Source organism: Gallus gallus, chromosome 11, assembly GCF_016699485.2.
Source record: "Gallus gallus isolate bGalGal1 chromosome 11, bGalGal1.mat.broiler.GRCg7b, whole genome shotgun sequence".
Taxonomy (NCBI): Eukaryota; Metazoa; Chordata; class Aves; order Galliformes; family Phasianidae; genus Gallus; species Gallus gallus.
This window is the reverse complement of record NC_052542.1, coordinates 17256175-17283066: the sequence shown is the minus strand read 5'-3', so window position 1 is coordinate 17283066 and position 26892 is coordinate 17256175. Positions and strand designations below refer to the sequence as shown.

General features: G+C 51.5%; 3 protein-coding genes across 10 annotated transcripts; 1 reads left to right on the top strand and 2 right to left on the bottom strand.

The window, feature by feature from the left end:
* Positions 1-491: 491 nt before the first annotated feature.
* GINS2 (GINS complex subunit 2) lies at positions 492-9074 on the bottom strand. Of its 5 annotated transcripts, XM_040707260.2 has the most exons (8): positions 8958-9074; positions 8571-8853; positions 7610-7693; positions 5975-6399; positions 3762-3876; positions 3029-3128; positions 1845-1971; positions 492-1502 (listed from the first exon to the last, which is right to left on the bottom strand). In XM_040707260.2, exons 4-8 carry the CDS (start codon positions 6032-6034, stop codon positions 1377-1379), a joined length of 528 nt encoding a protein of 175 aa, XP_040563194.1. In that variant the 5' UTR covers positions 6035-6399; positions 7610-7693; positions 8571-8853; positions 8958-9074; the 3' UTR covers positions 492-1376. The 5 variants fall into 5 exon arrangements, 4 of the variants coding, with proteins under 4 accessions (XP_040563194.1, XP_015148129.1, XP_046755597.1 ...); XM_015292643.4 differs by lacking the exon at positions 8571-8853 and having other exon boundaries at positions 7610-7807; XM_046899641.1 differs by lacking the exon at positions 8571-8853.
* A 4892-nt stretch (positions 9075-13966) lies between these two features.
* Positions 13967-21449, bottom strand: EMC8 (ER membrane protein complex subunit 8). Its single transcript, XM_414188.8, has 5 exons — positions 21171-21449; positions 16923-16999; positions 15659-15728; positions 15050-15144; positions 13967-14932 (listed from the first exon to the last, which is right to left on the bottom strand). Exons 1-5 carry the CDS (start codon positions 21378-21380, stop codon positions 14773-14775), a joined length of 612 nt encoding a protein of 203 aa, XP_414188.1. The 5' UTR covers positions 21381-21449; the 3' UTR covers positions 13967-14772.
* A 194-nt stretch (positions 21450-21643) lies between these two features.
* On the top strand, positions 21644-25736 carry COX4I1 (cytochrome c oxidase subunit 4I1). 4 transcript variants are annotated; one of them, NM_001030577.2, is made up of 5 exons: positions 21644-21677; positions 22382-22461; positions 23331-23498; positions 24598-24729; positions 25469-25736. In NM_001030577.2, exons 2-5 carry the CDS (start codon positions 22383-22385, stop codon positions 25603-25605), a joined length of 516 nt encoding a protein of 171 aa, NP_001025748.1. In that variant the 5' UTR covers positions 21644-21677; position 22382; the 3' UTR covers positions 25606-25736. The 4 variants fall into 4 exon arrangements, with proteins under 4 accessions (NP_001025748.1, XP_015148044.1, XP_040563029.1 ...); XM_015292558.3 differs by having other exon boundaries at positions 21644-21762; XM_040707095.2 differs by having other exon boundaries at positions 21644-21977.
* Positions 25737-26892: the final 1156 nt, after the last annotated feature.

Here is a 26892-nt window from a genome sequence, read left to right as displayed (position 1 = left end):
AGAGCACAGTGGGGCAGCCCAGCTGCTGCCCTGCCCTCAGAGCTGTGCACACGGCTGTGCTCCCAGGGGAAGCTGTTCCTTGTGTGGCACCAGATAAGCTCCCAGCACCGGGAAAAGGTGACCTCTGCCTTCAGCTCCGTGTGCTCTTGTGGTGAATGTTAACGCACGATCTGCTCTCCTTCCCTGCATGCTGGGCAGGAAGGAGGGTAGGGATGGAAAATGGTTGGCCGTTCAGCCCTCATCGCTGCAGCTGCTGCAGCTCCGTAGCCAAGGTTGGGTTGCAGCTTTGCTTCCACGCTGGGATCCACCCCCCTCCCCGTGCCAGCCCATAATACCAAGGTTCTGACACAGCGTGCTCCCCTGGGGCCACGCTGTGTCCATTTGCACGTCCCCTTGGGCAGGAGTTGGGGCAGCTGAAGGCAGAGCTGCTGGGGCAGAGTGATGCTATGAGAGCAAAGAACCGAGAGGAGAAAATAAAGAACACCCCGAACTCGTTCTAAGTGTCTTTGTTTGAATTAACTGTAATGGAAGAGAGATCATTTGGTGGATGTAGCAAGGAGGTATTCCTGGCTGTAATGTCTGAAAACATCAGAACAGCAACAACAAAAAAAAAAAGATCATCATAAAAGCTTCCTAAGGATGGCAAAAGGATTCTTTCTCCCCCCCAGCAGTGATGGGAAAAGAGCGTCGCTCCCAGCAGATCGGCTTTGCCACCCCCCTTTTGGGGGTCCTGCCCTCCTCCCCTTGGGGTCCTGCTCAGCCAGCTGGCTGTTGCCCAGGTGCTGGGAGGTTTCATAGTACCAACCAGCCTGGCTCGGAGAGGGAAAAGCCATTTTCTTTTGTCCTTCTCCAAGGAGCAGATGGATGTGCCTCCCAGCGCTCTCGCTGCCGGCACATCTTTCCCTGTTTTGAGGCTCCGAGTGAACCCGCAGCGAAGCACCGCCTTGAAATTCATTGCTTTCAAGGCAGTGTGTGGCCTGTGCTGCCCTCAGAAGTTCCCTCTATGAAGTACACCCACGCTCCGCAGGGCAGAGGGATCTGCCCGACATCATTAGCCGGATGCTGGCGAGCCACCACATGTATCTGTGCACGCCTTTGGCAGCAGCCTCTGAACCAAAGGGAGAGGCGAAGTTCAGCAAAGGGGAAGCGAGGGCTTCTGCAGCTCTCATGCAGGGAATGCCCCGTGCCAGCTCTGCAGCGGTTCCTGCCCTGCTCCCTCCCCAGGCTGTGTGTGAGCAGCAGCAGGGGAAGCTGAGCCGCCTGCAGCTGCTGCCGAGGACGGGCTGCACGTGGCTCACAAAACTCACAGGGTTCTGGGAGATGGAAGGTGGCACGGCGGACGTGTGTGCTTGGAGGGCTGGCGTGGGCAGAAATGCTCAGAAATCCTGGGATTCGGCGCTGCCAGAAGGCTGCAGGTTGGTCCGGAGCTTGTACATGTGGTCTAAGGCTTGAGTAAGGAAAGTCCCAATGGTGTTGATCTCCATCAGCGTCAGGTTATCCAGCTGAAAAGAGGAAGCAGCGGAACGTGGAGCAGAGCCACGCTGAAGGGAGGGCGAGGAGCCTGGCAGCACGGTGACGCCCCGAGAGCTCAGCTAAGAGAAGCCTACAACCAACCAAGCACTATTTTCCCAGTGCTTCTCCCCAGGGAGCCACCAGCAGCCCATCAGGAGAGGTTTCAACACGTGGCTTTAGCAGCTGACCGACATACCCATAGCCCTGGGACAACGCACCCAACCAGCGCTCCCACAAGCAGCTCCCATGGGTCACCACCCCACGCACGGCAGCCGGATTCCTCCCTCCCAGCAGAGCTGCCCGAGCTTTGCCCACATCCCATCACAGCTCACCTTGGCGTGGGCCTCCTGCTGCCGGACGAAGCTGTCCGCAGACAGCCGCAGTTTGGCCATCCTCGTGTCCCACGTGTCCTTCACCAGCGTCCGGATCTCGTCTGCTTTGGGGATGTTGTCGGAGGCGCTGGAGGAGAGAGAGGATCAGAACAGACTCCTATGTTATGTCATTGGCATAAGTAACGTTGGCAGCTCTACAGCCCTCTAAGGCAGAAGCGGAGCAGTTTGCTGCATGAAAAAAAAGCCTGCGAGTCCACATTAAAATCCAGGCTGGTGCTTACGCTGCTGGGATTTTTGGGGTGGTTTATTTACCCAGGAATTCTCGGCTCTGATGCAGCATCTGCTTCTCACTGCAATCCTTCTGCTCTGTAATTGCCCAGCTGGTACGAGGTACGAGCAGGGCCAACAACCTGGCCAGAGCCACACACAGGAGGGGAAGTGGAAGGACTCGGCTGCCGCTGGAGCACGGTCTGTGCTCTCGTGGCTCGAGCAGGGAGTATTAAGTTGAAGGGGCTCCACGAGTCGTGCCGCATCCTCCCATTAAGGCAATTCAGTGCTGCCATAAGGACCTCGAGAGATGAGATCAATTCACACGGACAGAGCTGTCAGGGTTATTCTAGCGTGAGCGAAGAAGCCGCACGCCAAGAGCGGCATCTCCAGAGGAGAAGCCAGCGCTTAAACGACCACCCCACTGTAATCAAGGGCTTAAAGTCAGGAGAGCCTGTGCTTAGAAAAATACCAGCCAGCACATTTTACAAGTGAAATGCCACAGCAGGCATGAGGTTAGACTCGGAATAACCCCGGCCTCTTGCTTCTCAAGCCGAGGAAAGAGGAGCTTTCCTCCTGAAGGAGAGCCAAGGAAGAAGCCTGGAGGGTTTGGGCTGCCGAACAGATTGCAGCCATGGAATGTGCTGTCTATACTCGAGGCCTCTACGCTCAGCTGCTGCTCAATAAAGCGGCACAGCCCCAATTATCAGGGCGCAGAACAAGCAATCCCCAGTTACTGAAATGCAAAGTTACCATGAGAAAACGACTGCAGCGAGATCTTGGCACGCTGTGAAATAAACCCCCATTAACTCTCACTTTCCCACAGCCCTCTGGGGCTGCTGCCAAAGAAAGCTTGAAAAATTGTCTATGCAAGCATGTAGTCAGGTGGAAACTGTTACAATACATTTCCCACTTACTAGTTTAAGAGCAGCTTTGTGAGTTCCATATAATAGGGACTGGGCATTGGAGTGAAGGTGTCCTCTTTGCGTTCTTGGTCCCGAATTTCCTCCAGCTTTTCTAAAACACAGACAGGAATGTCAGGCAGTGGCAGACCTCCAACTCTCCTGACCCACTTCTCCCCGGGGAAAAACAGCACGTTGTTCTGTAGGACCAAATCTCTGCTTCAAGCTGGTGTAAACGCGGACAGGAAAAGGCTTCCGTTAATGAAGCCAAACACCCTTTACACCTAATGCCTGTCCCAGGGTCTAGGAGCAGCTTTGCCACGGCAGCTCTCAGCTCCCAAGGGAGAACATACTCATCAGGGCCACAATGCTGACAGGCAATGGGCACACCGTGCTGGATCCACACCATCTTGACCAAACCTTTCACCTGCCAGGAGATGTCCCCTTCAGCCACGAAGCACTTGCACTGATGAGTGTCTGTGCCCTCGCATGAATAGAGCAGGACTGCTCCATTAAGGTCTCTTATTCCTCCACCAACCCCACTCCTGCTCACCAGAGGAGCAGAAGTCAAACACCTGACTTGACTGGGAAGATGACATTTCATGTAACTATAAAGAACCCCAGCGCAGAAACATTAGATTCTTCTCTCACAGTTGCTTTGCATCAGTTCAATTAAGCTCCCCACTAATGGTGAAAGCCAGAGGTCTTTCTGTGTTCCCTCTGTACCCTCGGAAGCTGCTGTCCTTACCCACATCCATCCACGCTGGGGGTATCAGCCGGCATTTCTGCCTCTGCTTCAGGTTGATGGCCAACCAGACAGGCACTTCCACTGGCAAACCGGGGTTGAAAGGGCCCAGATCCCCCTGGAAGATTAATTGAAGATGAGAATAAGGCAGCTGCAAAGGGCTCGGATGCCGCAGTACATCTCTGCTCATTTGGTCTCTTGGATGGTATGAATTTCCAAGGGATTTTGAAAAGCCTAAATCGAACAGCATCTGAGTTCCCTTCTCTGGCTTCCCATAATTCTTGCTCGCAGACTTTTGCTCCTCTCCCTTGAGAAGCAGTAAGGAACGTTCCCAGTGCATTTTCTATTTCAAAGCGTTTCACAGAAGTTACTGCCAGAAATTACATTTATCATACAAGTGCGGCCCCCCGGGCTCAGCCTGAGGCACATCCAAAGGTGTCAGCTGTGTGTGTGCAGCCCCCCCCCCCCTCAGCCCCCGACCCAATCCCCACACCGCTGTCCTCCAATCCCCTGACCCCAAATTCCCCTTCCCTTACCCCCAAGTCCTCTGGCCCTTATTCCCAGTCCCTTCAGCCCCCAAACCAAACCCTCCAAGCTTTGTTCCCCCAAATCTCCCAGCGCCCCTCAGCCCACAAATCCCCCAACTCCTGTCCCCCAAAACCCCAACCCTTATCCCCAAACCCCCCCATCCCTGACCCACCAAAGCCCTGTCCCCAAACACCCCAAAGCCGACCCCAAATTCCCCATCCTTTACCCCCAACCTCTTCAAGCCCACATCTCCACACCCAACCAAACGCAGCCCTACCCCCAAACCTCCGTCCTGCCACCCCCCGAGCCCCATTCCCACCCTTTATCCCCCACACCCCCAGCTCTGATCCCCAACCCCTTCAGGCCCTGCCCCCCAATATCCCCAGATTGCCCCCTCAGCCCCCCCAGGCCTCGTCCCCCATCCCTTCAGGCTCCGATCCCAACCCCCACAGGCCTCGTTCCCCCCCCCAACCCCCGGCCCGGCCCCGCAGACCCCGATGAGGTGCACGCGGTCCATGCTGAAGCTGGGCACGATGGTCACCAGCTCTTTCTCGGCCAGGAACTCCGCCTCGGCCGGCTCCATGTGTATGGGCCCGGACCGGCGCCGCGCACGGAACTGGGATCGGAATGGGGGACCGGAACCGGCACGGGGCCCGCCACGCGCCCACGCTCCCTATTGGCTGCCCGACGGCGAAGCCCCGCCCACAGCACCCCGCTTCCCGCGGCCGGGCCCGTTTTCGCGCTCTCCGCTTGGGGGCGGGACTCGGCGCAACTGATTGGTTGTTCCATGAGGACGTGGACTTCTATTGGTTATCATGAGGGGCGGGCTGTGGCGCTCTCCGTGGGACCAATCCCGATGCCTCCTGGGGCACCGACCAATCAGAGTTCAGCACTTGTTGTCGGGGCGCCTCGGGGCCCGATGCGCCCAACCCCTACGTGTGTGCGCGGCGCTCGGAGCTGCTGCCCCCTGGCGGCCAGGAGGAGCAGCGCCCCGCGCTCCAGCCTTCCCATTGGCCGTGGGGCGGAGGTCCGTCCGTCCGTCCGTCCGCCCCCTGGGTGTCTCTAGGCGACCACTCGTGCTCATGTGCCAGGCATGGTCCGGCTGCCTGTTCCCTCTGTTCATCAGCCAACACAGGCTCCCAGCCACCTGCCCATCCAACCATCCATCCATCCATCCATCCATCCATCCATCCATCCATCCATCCATCCATCCATCCATCCCTCCCTCCCTCCATCCATCCATCCATCCATCCGTCCCTCCATCCATCCAACCATCCACCCATCCAACCATCCATCCATTTGCCCACCCATTCATGCCTCCATCCATCCATCCATCCATCCACCCATCCATCCATCCATCCCTCCATCCACCCACTCATTTCTCCATTTGTCTGTCCACTCTTCCATCCATCCACCCATCCATCTCATGTGTCTGCCCATTCATCCGTCCATTCATTTGTACATCCATGCCTCCACCTGTCCATCCATGCATCCACTCATCCGTTTGTCCAGCCACCCACCCATCCACCCATCCACCTAACCTATGCACCCATCCAATCACCCATACCTCCACTCACCCATCCATCCACCCATGCCTCCATCTGGAGCCCAAAGGACCACTCCACGGGGCCCGTCAGCCCACACTGGTCTGGGGGCTGCAGGAGAGGATCCCCCATCCATTACTATACCCGTGGTGCCACCAGCACGCGCTGCAGCTCCGCCAGGCACTTTATAAATGGCTCTGACATGGTGTGAATACACTTTTGTGTCTTTTGCCATCTGCTGCTGTCATTAAAAAATTAAATTTCCATCTGCTTTTGCACGCCGTCCTCTCCCGGGGCTCTCCAGCGAAGCAGCACACCAGGAAGCATCACCCCCAGCGGGGCGGGATCCAGCCCTGGGGCAGTACTGGAGCTGTTGGTGTCCCCTGTGGGTGCTCAGCGCCGGCTGCAGGGCGGTGATGTGCCCCCCGTTGCCCTCCGTGTGTCCCGGCACAGCATGGTCCCCGTGGGTGTGGGCGGTGTGACGATGATGGAGGGCACGTGGAGGTGCTTCCCATCCTGTTCTGGGGTCCCGGTGCTGCCATTCCCGCTGCTCACACACATCTTCAACCCTATAGAAAGAAGGGAAAGCAGGGGAGTGGGGAGAGTATGTTGATGCGATGTTCTGCTCGACCCTATATGAGCCACCGGAGAATCCCCAGAGCCCCCCGATGGCACAGCACAGCCTTCTTCCTACCCACTGTGCTCACTGGGGTGCCACAGCCCCCGGCTGCCCACCCGCCTGCTGGGCCACGGAGAGCTCTAATCTGCTCTTTTAATCAAGAGGAAAGCCCAGCTCCGCACACAGCGAGCAGCCAGGGAGGTTTAATTCTTCTGCAGGAGGAAAATGCCCGAAGGGGACAGACACTGATATTTTTAATCTCTTTTTAATTAAGGATTAAGCCCTGCCTTATGTAAGAGAGCCGCAGGGGGGTGTTTTATTTTACTGCTGTTTCTGAGCCCATCGCAGGAGGAGAGCACGGGCTGGGGGGGATATGTGGGGGCTGCACCCCCGTGGCTCTGACCCCGCTTTGGGGATGCTTCAGCGTGGGTGATGCAAAGCAGTTCCCCCATAGTGCCAAAGGCTCAGCTCTGGGTGAAACATCCCTTGTGACAAAGGTCTCCGTAGGACAGCGGGTGGAGAGTTTGTGCTTGGGTTGACCACGGAAGGGGACAGAGCATCCCAAATTGCCCTTGGTCACATCCCCGGACCGAGAAATGGATGCGCTCCCACGTGTACAAATCCATCGCGTCCCATCGGGATTGGGGGAGACCCCATCCCTGCAGCCCCCCCCCCAGTGCCACGCCACGGCCCCACCCCAGTGTTACATCCCAACCCTTTGCCAAGCAGCATTAAGAGCTAATGGGAGATGTGCTATTCAGCATCGCGGCGCGTTAAAAGCTCCCACTTCCTTTCTCTCTACGCCAGAGCAGACGTCGTGGTCGCTCGACTCCATTAAGAAAATTGAAGTTTGGGGATGGTGATGCTATTAAAGATGCTCGGGGCCGAAGCTGGGGGTCGGGGTACCCACCTTTCCCCCCGAGCATCCCAGATGTGAGCATCCCAGGGTGCTCCGAAGCCGGGAGTAACCTCAGGACCACACCCCACGTTTTATAAGGCTGGAAAAAATACCCACATCCCCTTCCTGTACCCGCAGCATCATCCCTCCGGAGGCCAAACCCCTCCTGCAGGCAGCAGCGATACCTTTAGGAGTCACTATAGGGCCACGTCCCCGGCGCATCCCTTTGCCCAAAAGCACCCTGGCACCCACCCAGACCCACCTTTCAGGCAGGATAACTTGAGCCCCATGTTCTCATCCTCTTCTCGGGGCCTCGCCGCTGCTCCTGGCTCTCCAGCACTGCTCACTGCGTAAAGAGAGAGGCGAGGGCTGTGGGGAGCGCAGCGACGGGAAGAGACGCCGGTAATGCTTCGAGCGGGAGGAACGGGAGAGGACTTGATTGCTGGCTAAAAGCGTGCACCTAGGAGTTTATATATAAATACATAGACATAGATAGATATACACGTATATATATAGGCACCCGAGCGAGCTGCCTGGGCACAACAGGAAGCACTGCAGAAAAACCACGGGCTGATGTCACGGCGTCTCGGTGACTCAATCCCGGCCACTGAGTTTGGGGAGGAACTTTTTGGGAGGGTGGAGAAAGAGACTCAGCACCCCCAGCGTTGTGCCCTGCTGGGGACCTGCGCCCCCGCTGCTGTGGCTGTGCTGCTGATGTCTTTGCATGAGGAGGACGCGAGCAGGGCGGGATGGGGGTTGGTGCAAGCAAGCGGTGCTTGCAAAGAGCAGCCCAAACCCATGGGCAGGAAATACAGGAGGCACCCATCTGACCTGGCAGCAAAGCTTCTCCCATCCTGGGGTGCCACCTCCCCCCAGCACAGCAGTGGGAGCAGATATGCAGTGGGATGGGGATGCCTGGGGCTGGGAACATCCCTCTGGGTTCCCGTGGTGCTCCAAGAGCTTTGGGAGAAACGCAGGTGGACAATTCCTGGAGGCAGCTGGGATGAGAGGGGTATTTTCCGAATGGGATGTGGAAAGGATCAAGGTGGGGAAAAACCCCGGGGACGGAGATGAACATTTCAGAGCTACAGGACACGCTGCAGCGTTTCACACTGCTTTCAAATTACCCTGGGTGACATCCCTGAGCAATTTGTATCCCTCCTGCCCACGGCTGATGGGAAAAGCTTAGGGGAAGAGGGCCGGTGCCTCATTCCTGCTCTCACCTCGCGGGGCCTGCAGGGAGCTGAGCAGCACCTCCCTCCCTCAGCCCCTTCCCCAGGGCCAGATGTGCTCACGGAGCCGGGAGATGCTCGGGCAGAGCGATTCCCCCACCACTGCTTTGCTCTGCGCTTTGCTGCCTGGTGCCGGGGCTTCAACTTTGCTTCCGTGTCAGAGAGACGTTTGCATCGCCGATGAGTTCACGCTCCAGAAACCCACAGACACTCATTGCAGGAGTCACCGCCACAGCAGCAGCGCTGCACGCGCGGAAAAAGCTCCGTGATGTGCCTGGAGGGGATACACAGCGCACGGCGGGGTCCCAGCAGGTGGGTTGGGAAGGGGGAATGGGACTAAAAGTCAGCCCTGGCCACGTAGAAGGGGTTGCCACTTACCCGTCTCCGTGCCCGCCAAGCCCTCCTTGCATCCCAGCTCCCACTGTGAGCTGAGAGGGGGATTTCCAACCCCGCTCCCATCCGTGCTGTGGGTTTTGCAAGGTTGGTTTCTAACCTGGTTAATCGGGTCGGTGAAGTCCCGGCTCCTCCCATCCGTCCCTCCCTGCTCTCCCCCCCTCCAGTCCCATCCGAGCCCTGCCAAGGCTGTGGGTGGCTGATGGGGGAAGCGGCGCTTTTCTCTCACCCCACTGCACAGCCCAGCCTGGTGCTGAGAGCTGGAGCCCCCCGAACCCGAGCATCCCTACGGCAGGATGGGCTCCCAACCATCCCGAAAGCACGGGGTTGGTGTGTGGGTGCTGATGCTGAGGTCCATGCCCAGAAAGTGGTGATGCTCCGGCTCCAGTTGTTGTGGCCAGAAGGGGTCTGTGCTCCCCACGGGGTCTCATCTGCCCACCCAAAAACCAGCCCAGGGGCAGGAGCAGGCAGGGGGGCTCTTGCTGCCCTGAGAATGACAGCTCCAGCTTTCACCCTGAGGTGAAAAGTCTCTGCTTTTGCCTGCATTAAAAACAGCCGGAGGTGGTTTTTGCATATCCACCTCCTCTGCAATTACGAGGTGAAGCCTGAGATGCTCCTTTCGGAGAGCTGAAAAGCAGAGGTTCGCATCCAGGGAATCCCTCCTCGCAGCCTTCCTGGCTGCAGGCAGGAGCCAAAGGAAAGCCTCAAACCGAGCAGAGGACAGAGCTCAGGAAGCACCCAGAGGCTGAGGCCCAAAAAACAGCCAATGAATGGGTCATGCACTTTTCTGCCTGTCCAGCAGCAGAGTCCAAGAGGCAGAGGGCACTCAGTGCACACAGCATCCCTGGCTGTCCCTGCCCTCACCAGACCCAGCAGCACCTATCCGGTCTGCACAGCAAAATCCCCTCCGTTTGCTATTTAATGCCTCTTGAAGCCCTTCTTGCTGCTGTTTGGAGAGGACGAAAAGCCCCAAACTCCAGAGCCCTGGATTGAACCGGGGCGGGAGCAGCAGTTGTGTTTGTTGCTGAAACAGGGCCCTGCGAGCAGCTGAAAGAGCAGGCTTGCTGCAGCTGGGAGGTGAACAGCAACATCAGCGAGCTAAAATAACTGTGGTTAGCTCTGCGGGCTGAGCACTTCTCCAGCTGGGCTGGTGACACCTGAGAGGCACAATCGCACCTTTCTGCAGCCCTCCCCACGGGCTGGGGGGGACACAGAGCCCCGGGCACGTTCATAGGGTTCCCTTTGGCTCAGCCACCAGCCGGGCTCATTTTGGAAGAGGAGAAAGCATCCCAAACAAAATCCCCTGGGGTTATGGCAGCAGCCCTGGGCAGAGAGGCAGGAAGCAGCACGGCTGCTGTTGCAGAGAGCAGGAAGGGAAGCGGAAAGCGAGCACGTACCTTAAGCACAGAACCGGAGCGTGCTGGGCTCTGCTGCCAGAACCACATCCAGAGCGTTGTGCTGCCCTGCTGGGCATGGGTTCAGCAAACAACACAGGGCCTGGGTTGGGAATTGGCTTTGAGACCTGGCCGCTGCTTCCCGGCTCGCTGAGCTCCAGGTTAATCTGAGCCCAGCTTTCCCTTTTATCCCCTCTGTACATTTTCTTTCTTTTTTTTTTTTTTTTTCAATTAGGTCTGCTCTTAAGCTCCGCAGTGCATTTCTAGGAAGGGCTGTATTATTTCTCCAGCCTTCCCGAGCTGCTGCTGAGCAGACCTGGGCATCCCTGGCACCGCTCCCTCCTGCACCCAGCTCCAGTGCTGCGTGCTGCACCCGCCTTGCTCCCTTCTGCCCCTCTAGACTTGAAAGCAGCGTGCCCTGCTGGAATGGGCTGAGTTGGGGCACTCTGCACAGCCACACAAACGTGGAACGATTTCACCTCTTGCACAGTCCTGTTATCGGAAGCTCCATCCCGCAGCCAGCAATCTGCCTCCATCCTCCCCGAGGGCTCAGTGTGCCAGCCAAAACCAAGGCGAAACGCACAGGCAAGGGTTTGCTTTGGGATGGGAAGGTTGGGTGAAAAACGCGGTCTAAAAGCAATGGTAAACAATGAAAATCAAAATCAAAGGAGCCCGGAGCGGACACTTTGGCACGGTGAAATCACTGCCTGCCCCTGGAGGGCTGGCTGCAGGCACTACAGCACACAGCACAGGAGCAAGATGCATTGACGGAGGAGCCAAACCAAAGCCTGGAGGAACGGAGCACGGGCAGGATGGGAAGGAAGCAACCTCACAGCATTGCCCACCCAACCCAGCCCAGCTCCCCACAGCATGCAGGCAGCAGTGTGCAGCTCTAGCACTGCTCTTCCAGGGGCTGAATTACAGCACAATCCCCAGGTGCAGCTCAGAAGTGCAGGCTAAGCGCGTTTCCCCTGGAGAACATTTTCCAAGCTGCAGCTCATGCTGCTAACAGCCTCTTCCATTAGCATTTGCCTGCTCTTCCCGGATCAGCAATGCCCTCCATCTGAGCATCTCAAGGCATTTTACATACGGCAGTGGCAGAGTGCAGGGATTAGGCCTCTAGCCAGGGAACACAGACCCCTGTTTGCCTCCTGCATCTGCCACTGCCACCTCCCCTCGGTGTGCATCTCTGCCACGCAGCTGGGGTCCTCCCAAGGGCAGGGGGTCACCTCCCGGGGGGTCACCTCCTCTCCATCCCACCAGCTGAGCGGCTCATCTGCCTCCACAGCCCCATTGGCTCTCAGTAGTAAGGCTCTGCTGGTTTTCACGCTGGCATAGGCGGGGGAATATCCCACGTGCAGCACAGCTGGCAGATCGGAGGGGGGAAACTTCCAACGGCAGACCGTTTCATTTGCTGAGTTAAAAAATAGCTCCTATACACACACACACACACACAGCAATGAGCTCAGAGAGAATACGGATGCAGCAGACCAAGCCCCAGCCAGCCACTGCCCTCCCTGGTTGTTCTGATGTGCTCGTGTATCTCATTGAAAATAACACCCCCGGGCTCCCAAACCCTCTGTTCACTTCTGGATGCCTCAAGCTGGGGCTGTGCGTGGAGGTTCTGACCTGCTACCAGAAGGCTGGAAGCGCCCTGGGCCAGACAGCAGCTCATGGCCTGCCTCGGGGCACTCCTTGTGTTCCTGGGCCTCAGATCGACCCCATCTTTGATTTCAAACTGAATTGGCTTTATAAAAGAAGCGTGCTCAAGCCTTTTGCTTCTCCCCCTTGTGACTGAAGGATTCAAGGTTAGTGCTCCTGTGGATCCTGCAAAGAATAACATACGTCCTCCCACTCAGAAACCCAAGTACTTTGCGCTGGCATTTTCAGGCACTTGCAGAGTCTATTACTGCTCTGAAATGTCAGGTCGAAAGCAGAAAAAAAAAACCCATCTCTAACACACCTCAACACACTGGAATCTATGTATTTCCAAGCATCTCAGGTCTGAGGTGAAGAGTTGGGAGTTAAATGCCCGGACAAACACCACATCTGCAAATCACAGAACCACAGAATGGCCTGGGTTGAAAAGGACCACAGTGATCATCTATTCCAACCCCCTGCTATGTGCAGGGTCGCCAACCAGCAGCCCAGGCTGCTCAGAGCCACATCCAGCCTGGCCTTGAATGCCTGCAGGGATGGGGCATCCACAGCCTCCTTGGGCAACCTGTTCAGTGCGTCACCACCCTCTGGGTGACGGTGAGATCTCTCCATCTTGGCCAATCAGGGAAGAAGAAATAATTCAACCTGCATGTCATTAACTGCTAAGAAAACATAAAAGTGGTTCCAAAGTGGAGATGTAGAATCCTTCCCCGGGCTTTCTTCCCCAAAAGTTTTAAAAGCAGTTACCTTGAGTTCCTCTGAAGAACCCCGTGGACCTGCCAGCCAGGAGACCAGCATTTGTTCTGACAGGTAGGCTGGGGACATCAGCAGGAAAGAACACAGCCTTCCCAAGCTGGCAGCTTCCTCATTCTTCCACAAAGAGCCACTGGGGCTCCAGGCCGCCTTGCCTTTATGAAATCACTGCTTTTTGTCCCAACCTTCAATGCAAATAGGACAGGTGCGATAAGATCTGAGCGCTGCAGTGCTTGCCCCTTTTGCTTGAGGCTAGCCTGAGTCCTTACAGGTGGCAAAACACTCAAAGCATCTCATATGAAAGCAAACAGAAGACAAAGCAGTAAAAGCAGCTCCCCTTCCAGCACCGGGTCTCGATGGTCACAGGCAGCATTCATCCTTTCCATCAGGTTGCAGCCTGATGATGTACATTTTGCTTTGCCTTAAGAGGGCGAAGGGGGAGTATATGCAAGATTAGCCTGTATTAGCATATATACAATCAAAGCTTGATTATGACATCTAGAGAATGAGAGATGGATATCCTGTGGCTCAGCTTGCACTGCAGCATTGGTTAACCATCCCACATAGCTAGGTATCTTGCTAGGGCACCACCTGCCACTGCAACAACGGGGCAGACTTCAGGAGATGTTTGCAAAGGAAGACAACAGTCCTCATCCTGCAGTGTGATCTGCAGGGCTTCCTTCAGACGTACACTGCTGGATCACTGCTGCTTCCAGGATTTGTTGTTTCAGTGTTTTAAATACAGTCGTGGCTGTGTATATAAGCATAAGGCACCAAAACATGCTCATCTTTCTGCTTCTGAGCTAGGTATGTATTCTCTTCCTTTCCTGCCAGCATATCAGGCTTGTGATTTGGAAAGACTGCTGACAACGTGCCAATGCCTCTTGTAAAGCCCATCACACCTTACTACTGCATGGCAGGCAGGCAAACAAAGCCACTGAGTTCAAATCTTCATCTCCATCCGAAAATAGGAGGAAACAGTGCTACAAAGCCTCCTCACTGCCCACTGAACTTACTCTTAGAAACAAGCAGGAATGAGAAAGACAGATAAAAGCTGAGCAAGAGTGCAATCTGGACTGCTTGATACAGACATACTCTGACATTTAACTCAGAGATACTTTTCAGGCTTACTTAAATGAATACCAGCTGAAAATCAGAACTGTTTAAAAGACAGACAGAAAAAAAATCTGCATAGAAGTAGTATTATATTTTACTCTCTCCTTTCATAGTCTTAAAATGGTTTTAGAACTTTCATTCAATACTGTTATTTCAGGCTTCAAATCAAAACAAACAAAAAAAGGTGAGCATCTGATTTTACTTTGTGTTTAACTTCTCCAGGCAGTAACTATGGTTGTATATCCAGGGTCAGCAGAAATGACTGTAGCATTTGGGAATACAGCCTTAATGCATTTTCTGTAGCTGTGTCATGCAAAGCCACTGCAAATCAGGTGACACCTGAGCATGGCACATCATCCTCAGCAGTATGCATTTTGCTGCAGTGACAAAAGGCCATTTCCAGCCAGGCCAAAAAACCCCTGAAACAGTTAACCTTCGATTTTGTGTATATATTTGGCCTCAAAATACCTCATCTGAGGACAAAACTGATTTTTTTTTCTTTTTTTGAAAGCTATTTTCCATAAATCTTTAAAAATTATTCTCTCCAGAGTACAAAAGCTTAGTCAAATCTTTGTGGTATGAACAAGGGGAATAAGCAGGAGCAGTTCTGGTTTTGAAGGAATAGCAACATTCACTGCAACTGGGAAGGCATCCACAGGGACAGCTGGAACTGACGGTGTGAAGTTCTTCCAATGAATCTCATGACAAGGATTCAACAGCTTATGGGCACATCACCCTTGGCAACGTGATGTGTCGCTCTTAATCCTCCAGCTTTCCACACCAGGTACTGAATGTTATTCTATTTACATTCAAAAATAGCATCTTTGTCTCTTCAGTACGTAGTGGGAATGCCCGTAAGTGAGTCAGTAGGAACCCCTCTAACACAGGTGGAGGACAGCTTTGTTGATCTCTGGGTTTGTCCAGTCGTTCCGGATATCATCCAGGTGGTTATCAAAATCCACGAGCGTTTCATAGGACTTGCTGTCCAGGAGAGATGCAGCAATTCTCTGAGCTTCACTCCAATCTTCACAAAAATCACTAGGAAGCGAGATAACCACTAATTAATAACAATCACAAAGGAAATCTCCATCACCTCCTCCACTGAGGGCCATTCCTCCCCACTGTTCAAATGAATAAGCTCTCGTGTTTACTCACACGTGTGGGTCTTTGCACCTCCACTTGTTCTCGTGAAGCTCATACACGTGAATGGCAGGTTCCAAGCACTCCATTGTGAACTTGGTGTTATCAACCTGGTGTGCCACAGAAAAACACCATCTTAGCCTTCTCCAAATCCCAAGTAAAGAGATGAAATTAAGAAAGGAATTACTAACAGGGCACCTTATACCAATTCATCCACTGTTCTACCTTCACATGAGACAACTTTTCCATGGTTAAGCCACCAACGCTCTTGGTGGCTCCACTCGTTTCATGTATGATCTTAAAGGTCCCTTCCAACCCCAACCATTCTATGATTCTATATGAGACAAAAATTTTAGTTACAGAAAAGAGTCCATCACAGTAAGTGCACTGCCTTTGTTCAAACCTCCAACAGGGAAGGTCACCACTTCCTCTGAGATAAAAGAGCTAACCACGGGCAGTTCCTATGAACTACATAGGCTACACATCACTGCATCTCCTCCCCAGAGCACGTGGGGAAAGAGCAAATTGGTTACCTCACTGTTAAAGATCCAGAGAATGGCATTTAGTCCGGGGTCATGGTCATAGGATTAACGATGCAGAAAGGGGGAAAATGAAGTAGTTTACCATTATGAGTGCTGTATCGTTAAAGCCCTCTGCAATTCGGGAAGCCACCTTCTCAGCAACCTGGGTTGGACTGCAGCAGAAGGTAAAAATAATTGTGTTATTTGGATTTAAATACAAGCTTAAAAACAGCTTAAACAGCAGGAAATATGTTTAAAGGGTTGTGAAAACTACAGAGCTTGCTAACAAACAGGAACGAGGCATCACGTTGATGTTACACTCGATTGAAAACAGAAAGCCAAGAAAGCCCCACCTTCTCTCTCCAGCACACGGTCTATGTTTAGGCAGTGCATTTCTGAGTAGCAAAACACTCACTGCAGGCTGTATGCAGAACCAAAGTGTTGTGGTCTCCTACTTCCCTCTGCCAGACCAAGAACCACAGCTGCCTGTGCCCAGACAGGCATTCCACAAAGGTATTCCACCCGAGTGCTTCCCACTGTGCCTGAGCTCGCTCACTGCCCAGCTGCTCTACAGAACCAGACTTCTTCTAAAGGGAAGCCTTTACTCTGTTTCAAAGATTGCAATCTCTACACGGTGCCAGAGATGAAGTCTTGGGGTTGGAAGAAACAAACCCATGACAGTCTTTCAAACCACAGTGGCAACAGACTTGAAACAAGTCTGATATAACCTCAGTAGCCTTGATGCCAGGTTTGTCTCATGTATACAGGGAAAATATGTGATATACATACACATCAGAGGCCACTTTACTGTTAATTTCATAATTGGAGTTAGCTAGCAGGGGGAAGGGGAGAAAGAAAAGACCATTCCTGGGGAAAACAATAAAAAAAAGGATCTCTGCTTGACTGACATTGTTCTACATTTCAAGAGTGACCCTTTGCCATGTCAGAATTTCCTTCAGTAGAACTTCAACAGTGACAATTAAGCAGTGTTACTAGTAAGAGTTAGGTCACTTCTAAAAGACTTTCCAACAGCTATTTAGAGTCGCTTGAGCTTGTAAGATATTTACAGCACAAGCAAACACGCCTGCAAATTTTGGCTATATCCCTGACAACTGTAATTAAACTGGCTGGCAGCCATTCAAATACCGGCCTTTTATAGTATCCACTACAGAAGAGTGATTCTGGAAAGCCTGAGGTTTCTGCACCTGAACAAAGGCCATACCCACCAGCACCATGAAGACAATATGAAAGCAGATGACAGTTGTCAAAGTTAATCAACACGCCCGATTTATGCGGATGATTTTTGCTGGCAGAGTACAAAGTACACCAGAAAAGAGCAAACAGAAGGAAATATTGCACCAACACACCTGGCATCTTTCACGCGTTCATTTGCCTGGTAATATCCAGCTATCACGTAGCTATTCTCCTTGCACCAAGAGTCAATCTGAAAGAGTAATTGGAACAATTAAGCTTGGGGGGGAAAAAAAAAAGATGAGAAGGAAATCCTGTATCTGGCTGTGAATAAAACGACAAGTGAAATGTGACAATGCCTTTGCCGTTGCTTCTGCTCATATACACATTTGTGTGCACACACGTGCAGTTTTAACCACTGAACTAGGACAGAGAAACAGAACTGAACATTTGGGGGATGATGGAAAGCAGGGACCAAATGGAGCAGAAGCACAAGAAGCTGTCTCAGTCACAGCCTGCCCCACGTTCGAATGCCAGGACTCACTGCATGGGGGGGAGAGTGGCTCTTCCCCACCACCACTGGGGGCAACAGAGGGAAGTCAGGAGGTGTTCGGTGTGCAGACTGTAGTGCCACTTCACAAACAGACTGCTGATTTCATCTCTCATGCAACATTTCCAGGTTAGAGCGTAAGCATTATTTAGCTAATTAGCAAATAAAGCTTGAAGTGAAAGGTAAACATAAAGGCAGGAAAAGGCTGTGGCTCTTAGCACTTTCTCTAACCCGCACAAACAGGCTTTTGCAGTACAATTGCTCTTCTCTAAGAGCTCACCTACAAGGGCTTTTCCTTGTAACTGAGGATGCTGAGCCAGGATAACACAGAGAAACATGTGAAACACAGAAAGCAGCTAGAATGTTCCTTTGCTGTCCCTAGGGAGCACGCATCAAAAAAAAACCCCTCTACAGCTATATTAAAATGGATTCCCAAATCATATCTGATGCTGACCCGTGGCATCCTCTAAGTCAAATCAATCTCATTTTTAGCAATAATTACAGTATCAGACTGCATAAACAAAAAAGCCACGTGAATAATCCCTCCTCTACAAGGGATGGCATGGATTTACACAGTAAAATGAAGGCGACGGGGCTGTGCTGCAGCTGAGGGTCAACTGCTGTTTCAATTATGAACCCATTTGGAGGGTTTAGAATGATGGTTTTAATTCGTAGCGGGGTGAAAGCTTGGCATTAAAGCCACAAGCCCAGGCATGAGGATGTAATAAATAACAGCAATAACTGGTTGTTTTAAAAACTAAAGACCCTAGCCCTACATTAGCTTTGGCTTTGCCTTCGAAATAAGACTTGTTGAGTTCTCAGTCCCCTCAGTGGTAATTAAAAACTGCTTCTGAAATAAAACCCCAAACCAAACCAAAACAACACCCCCCAGAAACACCTTCCTGGACTTACAGTTGTGTTTTCACCTGCAAGTTCCAACCAATCTCAACCAGAGGTGTTTAATACAAGCTACTTCTGCTGATTGTTTGTACCCAGACTGCTCTAAAGCAGCACTCGGACTTGCAGAAGCTGTAAGTCTGTGGGCAGGTGTACACTGTGTTCTGTTATGTTCACATTAGATCTGGAGCCTACTCTTTCCATCAGTTATAGGAGAACTCGGGTCAGAGATGAGCAGATCCAACTTATGGATCTGGTTCTAGCTCAGCAGTGCACAGACTTGACCAGCAACAGCAGCAACCGACCTGGAAGAGAACCAGGACCCACCAAAACCTGCCACAGCTTCTCAGTCCTTTTGGAACAGAGGTGCTTAGTTACAAACACTGATTTCCAGCTATGCTAATCTCACTGATTTATTCAGCCATCGTGTGTTACACTGCACAGAACAGGCAAGAAAGCCCTCCTTCTCAGCATCACAACGATAAATGCTCACTTTTATAGCTGCTCTGCTAGCATTTATTGACACCTTTGCCTTTGTTTAACTAAAGGAGGGGAGAAAAAGGCCATGGGCTCTTTTCAAACAATGTATTCCAAGGCTGCCAAGCGTCATAGGAGCCATCAGATGTGACTGCAAACTGCAACACGTTTTATTAAGTCCTAATTAACGTGGGAAATATCAAAGGGTTCCCCATCTTTGCCTTTTTGTATCAAAAACAACAAGCAAACACTTAAGGCCATGCTATTCCTTTGGTTCCATAATGATTTCATATGCTGGTTACTACAGATGTGGCAATATATTTCAGATGCTGCAAGAAACAGGATTTATTTCATAATAACCAGATCCTACAGGAAGATCTAAGCCAGAGTACTTCACTGAAGGCCTAAAGGTTTGTATAGGAGCTGCTGAATCTGAACTGATGGAGCACCTGGGGTACGGACCCCTGGGAGCCCTGGGAGCACAGGTGGAGGCAATTCATCTGTAGGACCAGAAGGGGTGGATCCTGGCTGCACCTCTCCTAGACCTCATTTAAGGGCTGACTGCCACTGGAGAAGGATCTCTTCCTGGAGATCCCTCCTTGGTGAAGTTTTCCCTTGTGAACCTGGGATCTTCTGATGTGGGTGAGTAATCTTCTCTTCCTTTATAGCACCTTTCTATCATGCTGGCCCTTCTGTCATCACACCTTTATTGTAACGCCTTTCCTACTCTATTGATTTGTCCAATTGCTATGAGTTTGTAGAAGTTCACTGCCCCAAATCCTGTAGAAAGAATTGTTTTAAAGACAAACCCTCTACAGATTTCAAACATACCACATATCTTATTCAGTACTTCATTAGGAGCTTGCAATTATTTGTTCCTACAGGACAAACAAATTTATCCTGGTTCGAAAAGGTAAAGATGATCCCTATATTAAAGCATTTATAAGCAGAATTATTGTGTTTTCCCAGGAATTAACAGTGAAAATGTTAAGTGGAGACAGCAGATAATGACTACACCAGCAGCATATGCTCTTGAGTTACTCTTATGTTGTTATACTAGTGTAGACCTGTTTGAGACTGCCAGGTTTGGTATGCTCTACAGCCATATGGCAAACCACTATGGCCAGGACTCAGACCATGCCTGCATTCCAATGCCTCAGGACTGTATTTACTCAAATCCAAAAACATCTGAACACTTCCTTGACATAACTGCAGTCAGAGAAAGCAATAATTTATTTACAAGTAAGTACCTTTTGATGAAGTAATCTATTAAACTGAGGGAAATGTTTAGGTCTGGAAGTGAATGTGAATCAAAACCTAGTTAAACTTACTGGTATCAGTGAGGTATGAGTTTTCTGCAGCTAATAATGTGTCTCAAAATGGGTAAGAAAACCTGCAGCTGAAATCATGCATGAACCTCAGTTGTATGGTGATGATGCATACAGCAAAGGCACTGAACCATTACCCTGTTGCCAGCTTCACATGGCACCAGCCCACCACAAATCCCCATTCAGATGAAATCCAAGCACATTTCATTCCCTCTGGCTCCTGCTGTTGACAAAGGAACTGTCCTAAAGTGCCAGGTGGAAAGGAGCAACAATCCAGGACAGCTCCTGGTCTTCGTGACTTGTGAGGTGAGGCTGAGAACTGTAATGTGGGAAGTGCTGCTGATGTGGTGGAAGAGCTGTGCCAGGGGAGGTTCAGGTTAGATATTAGGCACAGTTTCTTCTCAGAAAGAGTAGTTGGGCACTGGCATAGGGGAATGGAATGGTGGGTTCACTGTTCCTGGAGGTGCTCCAGAACAGTGGAGGATGTGGCACTGAAGGATGCAGTGGGCACCGTGGGATGGCTTGGGGTGGACTTGGTGGTCTCTCAGACTTAATGATTCTATGAGGGATTATCCCACAGCAGCACGCAAGCTGCAGGGTACTACTGTAAGAGACTGTGGCTGCATGCAGCTCTGCCATGGGTGAACTTGCCCTCACTTTGCCCAGGAGAGATAAGAGATGGAGAGTGACACACAAGATGAGATTTCACCAGGTGTGCAGCATGAAGAGACTTCATTTTCTTTTCCTGTTTAAGCTAATTGCTGCTCTAAGGGGGGAAACTTTACAAAAATGAATTAAAACATGTATACTTATGTACATCTACACGCTCTTACTTTGAGGTAAGCACACCCTTGTCCAGTCAGGTGATGCTGCTTAAAGGTAAGGAGGGAAAAGCCCTTTCTGCTGCAGAATAGAGCCCTTCATTTCTCCCAGCATTAACACCACAATAAAAACAGCAGGCTCCCCACACAGACTCAGCTAGCCAAAGCCATGCACAGAGAAGCTCTGCAGATGTAAGAGCACAGCGGGCAGCCCTCAGGGCTCTCTCCACTTCAGAAACTCGGTTCTCTCGCTCATTTTGCTATGAGCAGCACAGGCCTGACTGCACTACATCCCCACCGTTCTCCCTCTCAGGCTGAAGCCCCTCCCAGGCCCCCCAGCCAAGGCCGTACCAGCGTGAGGGCCACCTCCAGCATCGGAGCCAGCGCCAGGGTGCCGTGGAACAGCGGGATGCAGTCGACGAACAGCGAAGGCGGCCCGGCCTGCTCTCGGCCCCGGCTCCCCGGCGGCCGCTCGGCCACCAGTAGCCCATTCACGGCGCAGTGGGGGTACTTGGCGCCGTGCAGCACCATCTTGCAGTAAGCCTGGGTGGTCAGCTTCATCCTGACGGTCCCGCGAAGCACAGCCGCTCCTCAGAGCCTGCCGCCTTCCCTCAGCTCACCGCCTGCCGTAAAGCGCGCCCGCCGCCGTCCCGCAGACAGCCGCTTGCCGTAAAGCGCGCCCGCCACGCTGTCGTAGAAGCCGGGCGGCGGTCCTCCCGCATCCCATCAGCCCTCGCGGCGGAGGGAGAGTACACCACCAGCGCCGCTCTCGTTCTCCTGTGCGGAGTTCCGGCGTGCTCTGCGCTTCCGGCCGGCGGCTCCTTCCGGTGGAAGCCCGGCGTAGAGGACGGTCGGCAGGTCGTCGGGCTGCGAGGCCGCGGGGAGCCGGGGGAGGGCCTAAGGGACACCGGGAGGGCCTAGGGGAACAGCGGGGACGCCCAGGGTACGTGGGGCACCGCTTGCCGCCGCCGCCGCGTCGGCCCCGTCCCGACGACCGCGCGCTGAGGGCGGCCCGCCGCTTCTCGAAGGGGTCTCGGTGTTGCTTGATGACGTCATATCGGCGATATGACGTCATGTCACGCGGTGTCCCCGCCGCACTGGGGGTTGAGCAACAGCTCAAGGGCAGAGGTGCACTTCTGGCTCGGCGGTGCTGCGGGGGTGTGTGGGCTTTTATGCTGAAACCCGTGAGAAATCCATAGCCTGGAGCAGGAAACGTTCTTAGAAACCATTATTGAGCATCTGTTGCCTGGTGCTGCAGCTCCACTGCTCTGTGAGGTGCTCACAGGCCCGGCCTGGGGCTCCCCACCACCAGCACTGTGCTGCTTAGGGCATCTTGCGTGGCTGGACTGAGCACAGTGATGGAGACTGCTGGAAAACGGGATGCGTTGCACAGCTCAGCTGGTGTGGTGCTACTGTAAAGCTTGGAGCAGCTTGCCCTGTCCTTCAGAATAGAGGCAGGAAGCCCATAGGCAGTAACACTGAGGGGTGTTATTTCCACTTCATGCTTTTATTGTCTTCACGTGACAGTGATTTATTTACCTGTTGTTGTTCTGTCCTGGCAGGATGTTGGCTTCAAGAGCATTCAGCCTCATTGGGAGAAGAGCCCTTTCCACCTCCATCTGTGTGAGGGCACATGGGCATGGTAGGTGGCACTGCTTTGGTTTTAGTAAGGACGATGAAAGTGGTGTTTGAGAGGAAGGATGCAACTATTAAGATCCTTAAAGCTGAGGAGGATAGCTTTTTCCCAGCTGCAGGCTGGTTCCCAGTAGCAAGGGAATTGCAGTGGTTAATTATGTTGTTAGATATATTAGTGATGTATCCCCTTACAGCTGTAGGAGACAGCATGAAGCTTGTCCAGAAGATGTGTATAATATAGAGTGGCTCAGTAATTCTGAGTCTGTGATGTTGTCTCCTGGAGACAGCTCTTTGGCATTACATGTTCTTGCAGAAATTGCTATTTTGAATGCTCTTCCTGTGACGTTTTCTGTGTACCTGCTGCAGCTCAGGCATGGGTAAGGAAGGATGCAGCATAGAGGGGCTGGCAAGGCTGGTTTCTCAGCCTGGCAGCACCTCTGCCAGCAGATGGCATTGCAGAGGTGGCGATGGGGTTAACTGATGAGGAGCAGTGGGCCAGGTGGAGACTGGGATGGAGAAGTGTAGAGGACTTCTGTGTACTGAGAAGGGAATCAGTATGACGGCTAGAAACAAAACTGGCTTGGAGATTAATAGTTTAAAGCCATTTTGGATGTTACCTTTTGACTAGATCCATAGAATCATAGCTACTTGGTTCTTTTATTCTAAAAATTGGACCCATTTTAAGTAGTTTCTCTCTTCTGTCTTTCTCAGTGATGAAGGTTTTGGCCAGAAGTCTTTTTTTTTCCCCCCTCATGATTTCTTAACTGCTCTCATGTGTTAACTGCACCGTTGGCCTTTTGTTTGTATTGTAACCAGTAAGAGATGTTTGTGCAGGAGGCAGAAGCTTGAGTTTGTCTTTTCTGTGCCCAAACACAGCTGGTGTTGTCAAAGCAGACGATTTCAGCCATCCAGCATACGTTGATCGCCGTGATGTTCCCCTGCCAGAAGTGGCCTTTGTAAAGGAACTCTCTGCTCAGCAGAAGGCTCTGAAAGAAAAGGAAAAGGCATCTTGGACCGCTTTGTCCGTTGATGAGAAAGTTGAATGTAAGCCTCTGAGTAACCTTACAGCTAGCAATAATGAGACCTAATCTGTTGCGTGTTCATTACTGATGACTTACTAGAAAGACATTCAAAGAAGGTGGCTCTAAGCTGCTGCTAAGCCCTGCTTTACTTAGTGGCTCTGTGGGCAGAGACTTGAACCATGAGAGAGCTCTGTTAATTATGGTGGAGCACAAGTGGAGATCAGTGATTTGTGTGGCTTGTGTTCTTACTGCTATTACAAAAAGTTAGATATGCCTTTTGGTCTCTGTTATGTGCCTGAGGTCATGCAGTGCATTGGACAGAAGGTATTTAGTTAACTGTGGGTCAGGCTTAGCAAAGAGCCTGTCTTCTCTGAGAAAAGCCAGTTATAACCAGTATTCTGAATTAGAATCAACAGTATTTAATTAGTCAAGCTGAGTAAATTGAGCCCTATATATTTAGCTGTTATTGACCTTGGCATCCCCAAATTTCAGCTGCTTAAAGTGCCGAGCAGGTGTTTTGACTTGCAGATAACTGTCATCTTTCTAACAGTCATCACATTGTGCAAGTGAGAACCTGTTTTATGGGATCTGCTAAGAGCACAGTGTCCACCAGTGTCGAAGCAGGAAGATGTAAAGCCCTCTCAAATATTCATAAGCACTTTCCAAATCAAATGCTGCTTTGAGCTTCATGAGATGTGGGTCTTGTTGGCAAAGCTGTGAGAAGCCTTTTAAATATAAGCATTCCCATTCAAACCCTTTGTGTTAAGGAGCTTTATGGTAAATAGTAATACTGGGAATTGGAGGGAGGGAAGGAAAGCTCCATTACTTCTTCTCTCAGTTCTATTATGCAACCTTTGCACAACTTTACAGTCACATATAAAATGGAGAGTAATGTTGTCTTTGCTCATGAGGGGGAGGTGAAATGCAATTCATTTCCTTTGGCACAAATGCATTGGTCTTGGCGTGGAGGAGGCCAGCTAATTTGGAAGATATTTTAACATCTCTTCCATTTCATACAGCTTTTAAGCTTTGGTTTGCCTCTAGCAAGTGATGTGTTGCCTGCAAGTTGAATGAAAAGTGGAAAAGAAACTACTTGATGCTTAATGTTTCCTTTCTTTCAGTGTACCGTATCAAATTCAATGAGAGCTATGCAGAAATGAACAAAGGGACAAATGAGTGGAAGACTGTCCTTGGTGGAGTGCTCTTCTTTCTTGGCGTATCTGGCCTCATCCTCATTTGGCAGAAAATGTATAGTAAGTAAACGCTGAATGGTGTTCCCCCCCGAATCTGAGAGGTCAGTTGAGATCTGATGTGAAATCAGGAAGTTCTCCCCAGATTGCTCCATTTCAAAATGCTGTGTGGAACAGCCATCCTGGGGACCACGTGGCAGTTGCTGTTTTTAGCTGCTGAAAACTCCATTCTGGAGTTGAGACTGAATAGATGTAAGCAGGTAGGAAGCGTAAGTTTTCAGGAAGTTGGCTTGTGGAGAAGGTAAAGTTACTGGAGAGAATTTTGGAGGAAAGGGAGGGGAAAGAATAGCAGTGTTGATGATCCCAGAGCTTTCCCTCTCTGTGCAACCTGCTGTTGCAAAAGCTTGCTGCCTTCTTGGTCATAAACATTTGGGTTTCTGCCACGCTTGGCTTCCTTCCCAGCTAAAGATCCTACCTCGAGGGAGCCCTCCAGCTGCCACGAGGCAAAGCGTGCAGCTGAATGAGCTGCTCTCCATCTTGAGGTTTCATCTACTTGCGGTGGAAGCTCAGAGAGAGCTGTTTGCTTGGCTGATGAGCAAAACTAGTAGAGAATCAGAATCTGCTAAGCTGAATGCTTCAAAAACTTGATTTGGGGAGCTTAGGTTTGAACAGGTGATGGTGCACATATGATCAGCACTGTTTGCTTCAGGGGGAAAGGCTTTCTGGTCATGAAACTTGTACCTCTGTTTCTGAGCTGTTAACTTAGTGTTGTGGTGTAATTCTGTTCTGTTCTCAATTGCAGTGTACGGCCCTATTCCGCACACCTTCTCTGATGAGTGGCTGTCAATGCAGACAAAGAGAATGTTGGACATGCGAATTAATCCCGTGGAGGGCATCTCTGCCCAGTGGGATTATGAGAAGAACGAGTGGAAGAAATGAAGCAACTCAGTGGAACCTGCCCTGCTTGAATACGAAATGATTCCATCACCCGTATGTGACCTCGTTGCTTTATGTACTGGAACAATCTCTCCACCTAAATAGATGAAAATAAACATCTGGTTAACTTGAAAGCTTCGTTTTATTGGTCTTCAGATGCGTTTGTTGCGATGGTAATTTGTAGGGTAGGTTGACGGGCAGGGTTTTCTCCGTACATCCTTGTAATGATTGTTATATAGACAGCATTAATCAGTTAAGGGGTATGAAATGCTTCTATTTCTTGTTGGGGGGGGGAGGGAGGGGAGTAAATAAGGTGAAATGTAGTTTGGAAAGTGTGATTTTTGTATTCATTGCCTTGAAATTGAAGGGGTGAAATTTCACCTAGCTCTGCAGTGGGTATTGTTGAGCATTCAGGACAGTCATCCTACTGTTCTGGCACAGGAATAACTCCTTAGGAGCTGCACTGCCTCTTTTTTTTTTTTCCCCTAACTCCTCTTTAAGGCTGCGTTTCTGGGACACAGCCAGGAGTCACAGTGGTCTGAACTACATGTAAGGTAAGCAGATCCCAGCTCCTGGGGAGGCTCAGTGTCCTGTAACTCAGCTCCAAAAATAGCACGTCAGCTCCCCAAAAGGCAGCAGTGCTGAATCAAAGCATGTAGGGTATGTGGTGGAGATGAACGTTGCTTCCCTTGTCCTTGTATAGGGGGCTTGGCTGTGTATTCTTGTCCTCAACTGCTTTTCCCATCTCAAAGCTGCAGACCTTACTCGAGTCTGCACAGAACACTCAGGTGAGGAAGAGAGAGAGAGAAGCACATGCTGCAGTTCAGGGTTTAGATGCAAATCCAGGAGGTGTTTCTTGCCTTGCCTCTCTTGTAGCCGGGTGGTGTTTAGGGAGGATGGCTGTGGTTGAGGGGAGGGAAAGCAAAGCCATGCTTTGTGGGAGCAACCCGGATCTGAATGCAGTGTTCTGAACGAGCTCTGGTTCAGAGCTCAGACGTGGCTTAAGTTTTCCAGAGCTTGAGCTACGAAGGCTGGCGCCTCTGCATTTGCTTTGCTCTGTCTGCAGCTGCCAAGCTTTGTTTTCCCTTGGGCTACCCACTAATGCACATCCTAAGCTTCCTCCAGGCAAACCCCAGCCTTTGCTTTTAAAGCAGCCCTCCAAAGATCCAAACTACTAAAACAAGCTTTGCCTTCAATTAATTTGTTTCCTGCCTACAAGATGGTCGTGTTTTTCCATCCATTTAGCTGCTGGAAAGCCCAGGGAGTCCCTGCTGCTGCTCATGGGGAGCT

Bases quoted from the DNA above. Each gene is read 5' to 3' on its own strand.
- GINS2 (XM_414187.8), bottom strand. From the start codon at position 4,869: ATGGAGCCGGCCGAGGCGGAGTTCCTGGCCGAGAAAGAGCTGGTGACC. The intron at 3,877-4,779 runs GTCTGCGGGGCC...TTAATCTTCCAG, and splicing joins ACCGCGTGCACCTCATCGGG to GGGGATCTGGGCCCTTTCAA. The intron at 3,129-3,761 runs GTAAGGACAGCA...TCTGTGTTTTAG, and splicing joins CCCAGCGTGGATGGATGTGG to AAAAGCTGGAGGAAATTCGG.
- EMC8 (XM_414188.8), bottom strand. From the start codon at position 21,380: ATGAAGCTGACCACCCAGGCTTACTGCAAGATGGTGCTGCACGGCGCC. The intron at 17,000-21,170 runs GTACGGCCTTGG...TTACTCTTTCAG, and splicing joins TGGAGGTGGCCCTCACGCTG to ATTGACTCTTGGTGCAAGGA. The intron at 14,933-15,049 runs GTGAGTAAACAC...CTCGCTTCCTAG, and splicing joins AGGTGCAAAGACCCACACGT to TGATTTTTGTGAAGATTGGA.
- COX4I1 (NM_001030577.2), top strand. From the start codon at position 22,383: ATGTTGGCTTCAAGAGCATTCAGCCTCATTGGGAGAAGAGCCCTTTCC. The intron at 23,499-24,597 runs GTAAGCCTCTGA...CCTTTCTTTCAG, and splicing joins CGTTGATGAGAAAGTTGAAT to TGTACCGTATCAAATTCAAT. The intron at 24,730-25,468 runs GTAAGTAAACGC...TCTCAATTGCAG, and splicing joins CATTTGGCAGAAAATGTATA to TGTACGGCCCTATTCCGCAC.